This window comes from Peromyscus leucopus, chromosome 14 (assembly GCF_004664715.2).
Source record: "Peromyscus leucopus breed LL Stock chromosome 14, UCI_PerLeu_2.1, whole genome shotgun sequence".
NCBI classification, from domain to species: Eukaryota; Metazoa; Chordata; class Mammalia; order Rodentia; family Cricetidae; genus Peromyscus; species Peromyscus leucopus.
In genome coordinates, this window is record NC_051075.1 from 83,269,055 (window position 1) to 83,281,371 (window position 12,317).

Sequence of the window (12,317 nt, forward strand, 5' to 3'; positions counted from 1 at the left end):
GATCCAAACCAAAAAAAAAAAAAAAAAAAAGGCTGTCACTCCCAGCATCCATGCTGCCATTGCATCAGTGGGCATGCTTGTCAGGCCAGTCCTCACTGTAGCTCGTGGAGAAGCTGGATAAGATGGATGTTACTGTTCTCCTTTATTGGCATGCATAGCACCCTCCAGCACTATGAAAGCTAGTCAGCAGGGCCGAAGTTTCCATGTGAGTACCAGTTTGATTTCTCCATGTTGTATGACTCAAGTATGTGGTATTTTCATAAAGAGAGTCTTAAGGTCAAGTTGTGGAGGCTAATCAAACCAACTGCCTGTTATCTTTGGGAATTATGGGGCCCCACCAGCTGAAAAAGAGGTAACCCATTCTTAGTACTGAGGTTGTTATTTACTAGCCTCTTGTATCTTGTTAGGGTAATGACCCCCCCCCCCCATTATAAGGTAACTCCTTTAAAATATATGTATATATATTTTAGGAAGATTCCCTAGTGGGCTCCCATGTGGCCTTTTCAAAAAGCCTTTAGTGTTACTTATACCCTACCCACATTCACTCTTCAGATTCCCCAACTCATTTAATCTTTCCTGTTTCTTTATTCCCTTATCCCACTTTATATAACTGTATCTCTCACTTGAAAGATGTCCTCCTTCCTCATTTCCTAACCTCAATGGGCATTCCAAATGAAACACACACACCAAACGTAACATCCACAAATGAACATCTCTTTGGGTCTGAGTTACCTCACTAGGATGATCAATTCCAGTTCCATCCATTTACCTATTTCATTTTTTAAGAGCTGAATAATAATCCCATTGTGGAAATGTACCACATTTTATTGCACATTTATCAGTTGATTGACATCTAGGCTGTTTCCATCTCTTGGCTATTGTGCCTTGAGCAGCAGTGAACATGGAAGAGCAAATATCTCTGTAGTATGATATAAAGTCCTTTGGGTATATGCCCAAGAGTTATATAGCTTGATTATGTGATAAATTTATTTCCAGCTTTTAAGGACCCCCCCCCCACTGATTTCCATAGTGATTATACCAGTTTACAATCCCACCACCAGCAGGAAGTGTTCCTAGTTCCCTACAGCCATGCCAGTGTCTGCTGTCTTTTTTTACTTTTTGATTTTTTATATTTCTTCATTTGGCCATTCTGATTGGGATAAGATAAAATCCCAGAATATTTTTAATGTGCATTTCCCTGTTGAATGTTAGAAGTTAAAAAAAAAAAAACATATCTCAGCTGTCTGTATTTCATCTCTGTTTAGTTCCATGTTCCATTTTTAAATTGTATTTATTTTCTTAATGTTACTTTTTTGATTTCTTCATGTATTCTAGAGAGTAACCCTCTGTCAGATGTATAGCTAGTAAATATTTTTCCCCATTCTGTAGGCTGCCTCTTCAGTTGAATGTTGGTGTTCTTGGCTGTATAGAAGCTTTTCAGTTTCATGAGGTCCCATTTATCAGTTGTTGATCTTAGTGCCTGAGCTACTGGGGTCCTGTCCAGAAAACTGCCTTCCAATAGTATAAGTTCAAGTGTGTATTCTCTATTTTCCCCTCTCTCATAGTCAGGCTATCAGGTCTTATGCTGAGATCCTTAATCCACTTGGAGTTGAGCTTTGTGCAGGGTGAGAGATGAGGATGTCATTTTATTCTTCTGTACACTATCCAGTTTGGATACCACCATTTGTTGAAGACATTGTCTTTTCTCCGGTGTGTATTTTTGGCTTCTTTGTCAAAATGTAGGTGCCGTTGATTTATTAGTATGCAATTGATCTCTCTCATCTTTCTCAGCTGTAGGTACTTAGTATGATTTTTCATCTTTCCTGCTTTCATTGTGTTCTGTAGATTTGGTATGTTATGTTTTCATTTTCACTCAATTCTAGGAATTTAAAATTTTTTTCTTGGTTTCTCCCTTGACCTAATTTTCATTCATTAATGTATTGTTTAGCTCCCGCAAGTTCGTGTACTCTCTAGTTTTTATTGCTGTTGATAGCCAGCTTGTTCCTTTGTGATCAAAGAATATAGGATGTTCTTTCAGTTTTCTTAAATTTGTTGAGACTTGCTTTGTGTCTTAATATGTGGTCAATTTTAGAGAAAATTTCATGGGCTGCTGAGAAAAAAAGTATATTTTTTTAGCATTTAGGTAGAAAATCCTGTAAATGACTGTTAGATCCATTTGATTTAAGATATCAACTGAGTGTGATGCTGCATGCCTTTAACCCCAGCACTCTGGGTGCAGGAGCAATGGATCTCTAAGTTTGAGAGTAAGCTGGTTTATATAGTGAGGTCTAGGAAATCCAGGGCCACACAGAGAGATTATGTCTCAAAAAAAAAAAATGAGTTTTCTCCAGATTTATTTTAGCCAAATTAATTTGTTAGTTCCTTTTGAAGTATGTTTTGTTGGGTGTTAGAATAGCTTTTTCAGCTTGTTTCCTTGTTCCGTGTGCTTGGAACACCCTTTTCTATCCTTTTAATCCTAAAGTGGTGTCTGCTATTGATGGTGAGGTGTTTTTCTTAGAGGTAGCAAGAAGATGGAGCGTGTTTTCTAGTCTGTAAATCTGTGTCTATTTATTTAGTAACTGGTTCTGTTGATATTTATTAATTCCCGTTATTTTGTGATTCATAAACCTCTTTAGATTAATTGTTGTGAGATTATGTAGTCCTTGTGCCCTCCTGGGTGTGTTTCATTTTCTCCTCAGACTGAAGTATTTTCCAGTATCCTCTGTAAAGATGCCTTAGTAGACATGCAGTCCTTAAATTTTACTTTATCAGGGTAAAATTTTTTTCCCTTTGATTACAGCTGGTAGTTTTGCTGGGTATAGTGGTTTGGGGTTGGCATCTGTGGTTTTATAGAGCATCATTTCAGCCCTTCTGTCCTTTAAAGTCTCCATTGAAAAGCCAGGTGTTCTTCTCATGGGCTGGCCTTTGTGTGTGAGTTGGTCTTTGTCTCTCGCAGCTTTCAGTGCCCTTTCTTTGTTCTGTACTTTGTGTTTGGATAATTATATAATGTGGGGAGATTCTTTTCTGATCCTGTTTGGTGTTCTGTATGTCTCCTGTACCTTAATAGGCATCTCTTTTCTTATATTTGGTAAATTTTCTTTGATGATTTTGTTGAAAATGTTTTCTGTGCCTTTGACTTGGGTCTCTTCTCCTTCTATATGTATGTTTTACAGGTTTAGATTTTAATAGTATCCCAGAAGTCCTGCATGTTCTGTTCCTGAGATATTTTTTGTTTGATTATTGTTATAGATTAAGCATTTTTGTTTGTTTGTTTGTTCTTTTAGTGTTTGGAGTTAAGATTTCTCAGTATTCCTGGTTTTTCTGGAACTTGCTCTGTAGACCAAGGTGGCCTTGAATTCAGAGATGTGCCCATCTCTGCCTTCTGAGTACTGGCATTTAAAGAGCACTTCATGCATGTTATACACAGATGTACATGCAGCTAAAACACTCATACACATAAGATTAAAAATGAAGGGGATAAAAGATCTTTAGCTTATTTTTTAATCAGGTTGGTTGTTTTCTTTAGTTGAGTTTTAAGAGATCTTTGTGTATTTTGGGTAGTGCCTCCTTATTATATATGTTTTACAAATATTTTCATCTAGTTGGTGGTTTATCTTTTTATTCTCTTAATTGACATTGAGCCGCCCCACCCCACCCCCAGTTGACCCTAGTTTCTTATTGGAAGAACAGAAAAATTTAACTAACTTGGGTTTTAGTTAATTCTAGATATAGTTGACAATCAAGAATAGCCATCACATGTCTAGATTTAAATTTTTGCTTGTGGCCATCTAGTTGTTTTAACATTTTTGTGCTAAAAAGACTGTCATTGCATTTTTGTCAAAATCAGCTGCCTGTATTCATGTTGATCTTTCTCTGGGGTCTTTTGTCAGAACCACAGTTTTACTTTAGTTTTATAACAACTATTTAAGTTGTATTATAGTCATTCTCTACCTGATATCTCTTTGACATTTAGTTTATGTTCTGAATCTTTGTTTCTACACATAAGCTTTAGTCACTTTGCTTCACATAATCCACTGGTTTTCTAGATTGAACTAAGCTGACAAAGGTAGGAAAGACTGCAGTTTTGACACTGTTGAGTCTTCCTATCCATGAACATAGGCTAGCTCCTCATTTGAGTGAAGATCTCTTAAAATTGTGATTTTGTAATGAATGTTTATTTAGGACTGTTGTACTTTACGTCAGATCACCACAGCTGCAGCTTTACTGTGCTGTTCTGTGTTTATCTTGTTTAAAAGGATGAAACCATGTGCAAGTCGGTCCAGAAGGCTCAAAGTTAAGACTTTTGTTGTTGTTGTTGTTTGCTTGTTTGTTTTTAGATGCAGGGTTTCTCTGTGTAACAGTCCTGGCTATCCTGGAACTCACTTTGTAGACCAGGCTAGCCTCGAACTTCACAGAGATCCACCTGCTTCTGCCTGCCATGTGCCGAGATTACACCACTTCCGCCCAACTAAAGTTAAGAATTTTTAATGGAATTGGAATAGATAATTATTTACCAATTAGAAAGGAATCTTAAAAATTAGAGATGAAAAGTAAACAGAGCAACCCACCTTGAGAGGCAGTGGAGCCCCCGGCTGGGATCTGGAGGGTCATTTATGCTGGACAAACACTCACATGATACTCAGTTGGAGCCAGTGGGCCTATCTGTGGCTCAAGTAGAGGAATGGACAGAGTATCCTGGATAAAAGTTCCTTCCCCTGAAAATCCAACCTCTAGTAAGACCACACATGTGGGTCAGTTTGAAGGCTATGAAGGAAATGTTTTGCTTTTAAACTGTTGACTATTTACTAAATTGGTTAATGCAGTTAGACTTTGCTACTGTATGCTTTAAGAAGAAAGTCAACTCAGTTCTGTGAACTTCTATGGCCTGATAACCTGCTGCAGAGATGACAGAATAACAATTGCATTTCGGAGACACCTGAGTGAGAATGTCTCTGCCAGATGTACTCTTGACCAAAGGGTATCGGGACTACAAGCTAGGAATGTTATTTTCATGGAATGGAGCAACAGTCTCAGCATATGTCAGCATGTTTTTGCTAGAATCTTGTTTGTGGGGATAACATTTTAGATGTTGAGTGGTGCAGCCCATTCTGAAGATGAAAGGGAAACCCTTCTGGTTAGTGCCCTTAACTTCTACTCACACATCATCAAAGGACCTGAACAGGTTTAAACACAGATGCATTGCGTTCATCTCCATGGCTCCTACATCTCTGCCATCAGCTGTCCTTTCTACTGAACCGCCTGCCAGTGGAGAGAATTCTCTTTAAGGAGAAAACTCCCATGCTTGGTGGGGCTCAGTTTTCTCTCTAGTTGGGCAGGTATTTTTTGGGTGGTCTGTTGGGTTCAGAATAAAGTTGTTCCTATTGTACTTTAATTGCTTCCCTTGCTATAGAATATGATGAGTTGGGCGTGTTTTCTTAGGAAACACTAACATTTGCCCACACACTATTGCACTGAAATACCAAGCCTGTTGTATACACTTTCATAATCAACTTGAAGGTAGAATGTGTTTGTAATTCAAGGTTATGGAAGTATGTTAAGGTTTATGTTGCATCATGGTTGCTTACTAGTGAGTTGATGGACTGTAATCCCATGGCATACAAGTATTTGCCAACATTGAATACACGTGTATGTGGGCTACCAGTGCCCTTTCTGTGAGAGTCTAGGAGGATCTCTGAGCAGTATCAATAAGTGGGCATTAACTGATTTGTTCCTTTCTGTGGAATTTTAGTAGTCCTTTTAAAGGATGAATCTGTGGCAGGATGCTTTTATAACTTGCTTAGAAGTGTTCCTGTTGCCAGTTCTGAGTGGACTTGTGTGGATAATTAAAAGCAATTCACTCACAAGTACTCCTCCTCCTTTATAATCCTGACATTGTTCTTCTGTCTTCCTGTTCTATGTTGCTGGCATGTGGTGTTGCAGGGACAGAAGGGCCATATGTCCTCCCTGCTCATGGCCAGAGCTGAGGTGTCACATACTCTGGGCTACTTGTCTAATTACACATACATACAGACCCATGACTCACCAGTCTTTTTGCCACTGCCCTTCTCTTGTTGAAACCCTGTGCCTTTGTCCCTTTCACTGCCCTTACTTGATGGCTAGTGTATTCATGCTTTGCTCAGGTAACACAGTGAACTAGTTGTAGGCCCAGTGGTCTTTGTGGCATTGGAACAGTTGTGCCAGGGTTATCAGTGAGGCAGGCTGCCCTGTGCAGGCCCTGCCTGGCGTCTGAGCTGTTGAAGGTGAGAGAGAAGGGGGGTGGCATTGCTGTGAGCATAACCTAACTCTTCTACCTCCCACTCAGCAGGCAGTGATTCTCTCTTGAGATGGAGGTGGTAACGTGTGCCACTTTCCCTCTGTCTCAGCTCCAGCTCCTGAGCTGGCATTGTATCTCCCCTGGGGGCCTGGAGTGGGGCAGGAGACTCTGAGTCAGTAGTGCTAGACCAGTGAGGTGAGCCGCAGGAGGGTCCCAGTTATCTGAACTCCTAAAGAGCTGGTCTGGGTTGACACCTTTTTCACCTTTGAAGTTAAGAGAGCTTGAGCTTCTGGTATTCACAAGGCAGGGCAGGTACCCACTGCTCCCATGTGATATCCTTGCACCCTCTGCTCAGTCTGTACCCATGAGGTGTTTGCGCTAGGTGGGCTGAATACATGTGGATGCCCTCTCAGGGGACAGCAAGAGCTTTGAACTCAGGAACATGGTGAGTAATCAGGTAGATGGTAATGTGAGTCTTGGAAAAAAGTCTTCTTGGTTGGGCAGGCGATGCAGGCAGATGTTCCCCAGACACTGGAGAGGTGTCCAACACACGCAGTGTTAGGAACTGAAGAAACCTCCTAAGCCAAAGAAGGGATGATTCCAAAGACTTCCTGACGGGATTCTTCAGGAGGTTGACTTAAAATACTCAAGTGGCTAGATAAAATTCCTGAGCCCATGGGCAAGGGAGAAAATATTGCCTTTTCTAGGTTTTTGCTGCTATTACAGAGGCTGCTGAGCATATGAGAGGTGGTGGGTAGCCAGTGCCAGAGTATATGTTAAATTAGTAGTGACTCTCAGTGACAGCTGATGTAAGCTGGATACATTTGGTTAAAGAGATATTTTGAAGAGGCTCTTGCCTCTCTGTTAATGTTACTATCTGAAATCTAAAAATGTCAGTCTTCCCTTGACTCTAGACATGTTGTCAGTACACCGGGCCGGGGACACTGGCCATCAGTCTTCTCACTTTCAGTGCTGGCCACAGGACAATCACATGGCTTCTTCAGGCCCAGAATGCTAATTTGCCTGTGGAGCTTTGGGTATCTGGGAGTAGTTTGGGATCATCTTGGGAGAGGGCACTCGGGGGCAGACTCTGACCAAATAACATGTGGCAGTGCCAAGGAGGAGTGTTAGTTGAAAGGGAGAAAAGGGAGTGCAACAGAACCTTGTGCTTTGTAACTGATGTGCTTAAATCTGCAGTGTCACTGCAGTGATTTATACAGGAGCTGTCCAGCCATGGTTCTTGAGTAGACACCCTGAAAGGAGGGGAGAGACTGCCTCCATCAGTGTTCTATCAGTGGGCCTGGGTATTCAGGCAGGCAGGCCTCAGGTAGCTAGAGGTAGAAGGGATGGCCATAGTAGCAGAGGATGGTGGTGTAGGTAGATGGTTTTCATTTTCCTTGTTTTCTCATATGCAGTAAAGAGTCAGGACTGAGTGCTGGGTAAGACAAGCCACATTGTACTCTGTGTACTGGATCTAATGAGGGGGTAGAATTCAGAAGAGTAGAACTAAGAAAACTATTCTCCAGCTGGATGCTGCCAGGTGAGCAGGTGTTACTGAGTCTATGCCAGGGCCCCAGGCTGTGGGCTCTGCAGTAGGTGCTAAGGCTTGGCTGGGACTATGTTCTGCTCTGTGTAGGTCAGAGGCTTCTAGATCACAGGCTGTTTTCATGTATATCTGCTTACATAGCATTTCTAAACTCTGCTCATTTGGAGGAACTGAATCTGTGTCTTTCTTTTATTTTTCAGGTTCCTGTATGAATCATCAATGAGAACTTTGGGAGAATTTCTGAATTCATGACAAAACCACCATCTTTGGGTGTGTAGAAATAGAGACTCATAGGGTGAAATGTGTGCATACCTTTCTTGCTTTCTCTTCTTTTGTCAGACTAAGCCTGGAGGCCTGAGTCTGTAGCTACCCAAAGATGAAGGCCAGTACAGCACTGGTGCTCTACCATACACACTGTGCCTTTAACCAGCTGGCAGAGATGGAGAGTGGTAAAGATAAGTGGGAGAAAGACTGGCAAGCAGCTTGCACTCTTCCCCAGAAGCCCTGGCAATTCATATGGGAACTGTGGCCTTGGCCAGCTCTTAAGCTCGTTGGCCTATGACTTACCCACTATTTATTATTTGTTGTGAAATTTTTACTGGAACAGATTTTTCTTGGGTCTTTCAGCAGGGCTGCCATTAGCCCACACAAGACCTCTGTTCAGATGATGAAAAGAATCACTTCGCCAAGACAGTTTACTGCCATCTGTTGTACAGTTGTAATAAATACACCAATACACAGCACTGATACAAAGTGTCTACTTGCTCCATTGCACTTGTGTTGTGCTCAACTTTTACATCTGAACCCAGCAGCCCTACTCCAGAAGCAGTGCCCTCCTTCCACTGAAGGTCATTATCAGATCAAAGAAGGCTTCTTGTTTGAGTGTTGCTGTGTACCATACACAGTTAGGGATAGAGCAAAAATCAAGCTCAAAAATGCCTGCCAAAGGAAGTGAATTGAGGAAGGCCGTTGCTAGGAGTGAGTTGCTACTAGAAACGATTGTCATATCTTAAGGCCATGGTAGAGTGTTGCTCAGTGGGCGCACATGCACAATTGGACCTGTTTTTCCTCTGCAGGTCTATGGCAGAGGCACAGACCTTTTCTTATATTGATGATTATAGAAGAGTAAGCAGAGAACTCAAGAGTTAAAGGTTTGTCCAGGGCCCGTATAAATAATGGATTAATAGCTGGGCAGTGGTGGCACACTCTTTTAACCCAAGTGCTTGGGTAGCAGAGGCAGGATGATCTCTATGAGTTTGAGGCCAACCTGATCTACCAAGTGAGTTACAGGACAGCCAAGGTTACACAGAGAAACCCTGTCTCGAAAAACAGAAACAACGACAAGTAATGGAGTAATGATATGGAAGAGAAAAAGGATCTGGTTTTAAAGTGACATTTGTATAATATGGCAACCATGAATAGGCAGTGACAAGTTTGTGTCCTTCATTAAAAATGCTGGCAAGTGGTCCCCTGTGCACATTTGGAGGAACGATGGCACCAGCACTGTGGTAGAAGAATTCTCTGCCTCTGGGTAATCCTAGCTTCTATAACCTCTCCCCATCAGCACCCTTCCCTCAGCAAGACTCTGGCAAGTAGGATTGAGTGCCCTGAACTCAGGGTAGAGAGCTCAGAGCTCAGTGCATTGGTGATGGTGGATGGCCTCAGCAGGTGGTGAAGATGAAAGATAGCCAGATCAAGCTAAGAATTGTGATACCATACAGTACTAGACTGTTGCAGAAATCGAACCAGTTTGCCTTCCAGTCAGCTTACGATAAATTCAACAAGGGTGTGCAGAAGTTGGCAAACTAACAAAACTTGCCTATTTTAATGAAATAGTGTAGGTGTGGTGTGCTGCTGGGAGACCATTTGCAAAATAAGAAGACTTTACATCATGACATAGCATGTCTTGCAACTTACTAAAGACCAGGAGTAGGAACTAAAATGTTAAACCCTGTCCTAAACATCTGTGAGAAATGTGGCACTTTTGATAGGAACAGATCATTAGTCAGGGAGAGATTCTCCAGGAAGTTGGCTTTGAGATTATTGAGACAAGAACAACTACCACAAGAAAACAGAGCCTTCGGTGCTCGTGTGCTTAGAAAATTGAAAGTTTCTTCTGGATGGGATGAAGATTCATGAAAGAACTCAGACAACTGAACAAATTACATTTTTCCCCCTTTCTAGTGGCCAAATAAATGAGAAGCTGTTGATTATCTGCACTGCAGCTCTTTTCCTCTCCTGGTTTTGTTTGTTCTGCTTCTGTTCCTCTTAAGGTTTTGATACTTTCAGGGACTTTTTAAATAATAAAAGTCATGGCTTTTAACTGACCTGAAGAAGTTGGTTACTAGTTTCTTTTTTTTTCTTCAGTACATCAAATATAATATAACCCTAAAAATGGAGTTATATCCTTATAAATTAATATATCCCTAAACAAACCTGATGCAGGTGTTTTCTCTTGGGCATATGAGAAACTACATTAAAAAAAGTAGATGGACTTGTGGCACAATACTTGTGTTTAATGTCAACTATTACAAGTTGTTAACCATGTGGCCACACATTTGATAATATATGAAATCTCTAGACACTGTTTTTGAAACATGGCTTAGCTAATGGTGTTACTTATCTGTTGGAGAACATCCCAGATTTGATTACATTCTGAACCTATAATACTTAGATTAAAGATTTGGAATAAATGGAATTATTCAATATTCTCTCTATTCTTAGAAAGGTAGAAGTATAGGTGTTAACATAAATATCACTATGACTTCCTACTTACAGGTCTGGTTTATGCCAGATCATTTTCAGGCTCTTAGGAGATAGGTCTGACAGGTTGATAACTTTGTAATATAAGAGACATGTGAAATGCTCATGTTTTCCTTATATTGTTTCATTGCTAATTCTTGAATATTTTTAGATTGTCAGAAGTCATCAGTAGCTCATGAAATATTTGCATTAGATTTTAAAGCAGTATAGAGGATATTTTTTTTCTCTCATTGGACTTTTTAAGGAAAATTTGATTTATCCTTTTATATAAAATTGTATAAAAATCTTGTTGGAAAATAGATTAAATGATAAAAGAGTTTTGTGAATACTTTATAACTTTTCTTTGAAAACATGAAAGAACAAAATAAAGTAGACTTCAACAGTTTTAACTGAGTGCCAAAAATATTTAAAAGCAACATTGTTGATGGATGTATTTATAGAATTTAATAAATGAGGAAGTGAAAACATAGAAAGAACAGGCTGATATTTTAGGTATTAGTTTCTTAGTCCAAATTTGAGCTTAAAAGAAAAGTTTGGTATTAAGCACCTTTACTTTCTTAGAAAAACTTCTGCTTGCTCTTGCTAAGAGAAGAGGGTTTAAGTGACCATGAGCATAATTAGTTTGTATAAGTCAGTCATTTTGTGAACTTGTAGATAAGAAAACAGATTTTTGATATATTACTGAGTTTTCTGCCATGGCACTACCTCTAGTTCTATAACCATTTCGTTGAGCCTGAGCAGACTTAGGATTGTGCCTAAGTGTGAATACCGAATAGCTGCCTTACAACATGCTATTTAAAGAAGAGGAAAACTACAGTTTGAATCAAGTGTGTAGGCTTTTTGTCATTATGGTCCTTTTCTCACACCAGTCAGTGATACAGTATGGTACAGGGTCAATTGTCCTGTATCACATTTGATAAAACAATTCTATCCATGTTGATAAAAGGAAGATGTAGAAGCTGGGTATTTTTATGGCCTCTATATGCCTATGAGTCAGTAAAGACTAAAAGATTGTCCTAGTTGGAGTTTGTTTTATATGTGAAAAAACAAAACAAAACAAAAACCCTTTGAGGTAAAACTAATTCTGTTACCAGAGGACATCGAGCTGTATCCATCACTTTTCAGGACAGGTTTGCTATGGGCTAAAGAGATGGAAATTGTTTGTAGGTTGAAATTATTATGTTACTTGTATTTATAGTCTAAGAAAAGAATCTGTAGAGGAATCTGTAATATATAGGTTGTCAAGGTCAGATTCCATTAGGGGAAAGTGGTTCTAAATATCTTTAGAGGGTTTACTCATTCATTGAAAGCTCTCCAAAAAGAGAAAGAACTATTGCAAAAAAATGGTGTGTCATGGAAAGAAAAACTCAGTTCTTGGAGGGAATAACTACAAATGCTTAAATCGCTGTTTACTTGGTATGGCTTCTTAACTTACTCTGTTTTTCTTTTTATTATTTTTAATTAATTTTTTTCACACTGTATTGTTCATATTTTCCCTCTTCCCCAACTCCTTCCAGATCTCCCCATATCCCTACCCACTCAACTTTATGTTCCCTCTCTTGCACATTCTCTCCATAAAGCAAACAACAAACAAACCAAGAAACACCTTCTCACACAAAAAATCAAATAAGCAAAAGACCATAAATGCTAAAAATGTCAAAAGAAAAGCAAAATGAAACAAAAATACAATTGAGTTTATTCTGTGTTGGTCAACTACTACTGGGCATTGGCCCT

General features: G+C 39.8%; 1 protein-coding gene across 3 annotated transcripts in view; it reads left to right on the top strand.

The window, feature by feature from the left end:
• Nucleotides 1–10,153, top strand: part of Ncapg2 (non-SMC condensin II complex subunit G2) — a 67,389-nt gene extending 57,236 nt beyond the window's left edge. For all 3 annotated transcript variants that reach the window (XM_028880922.2, XM_028880923.2, XM_037210914.1), the window contains one exon: nucleotides 8,021–10,153. In XM_028880922.2, coding sequence (XP_028736755.1) covers nucleotides 8,021–8,072 — 52 coding nt within the window. In that variant the 3' untranslated portion in view covers nucleotides 8,073–10,153. The remainder of the gene's footprint in view (nucleotides 1–8,020) is intronic.
• The last annotated feature ends 2,164 nt before the right edge of the window (nucleotides 10,154–12,317 follow it).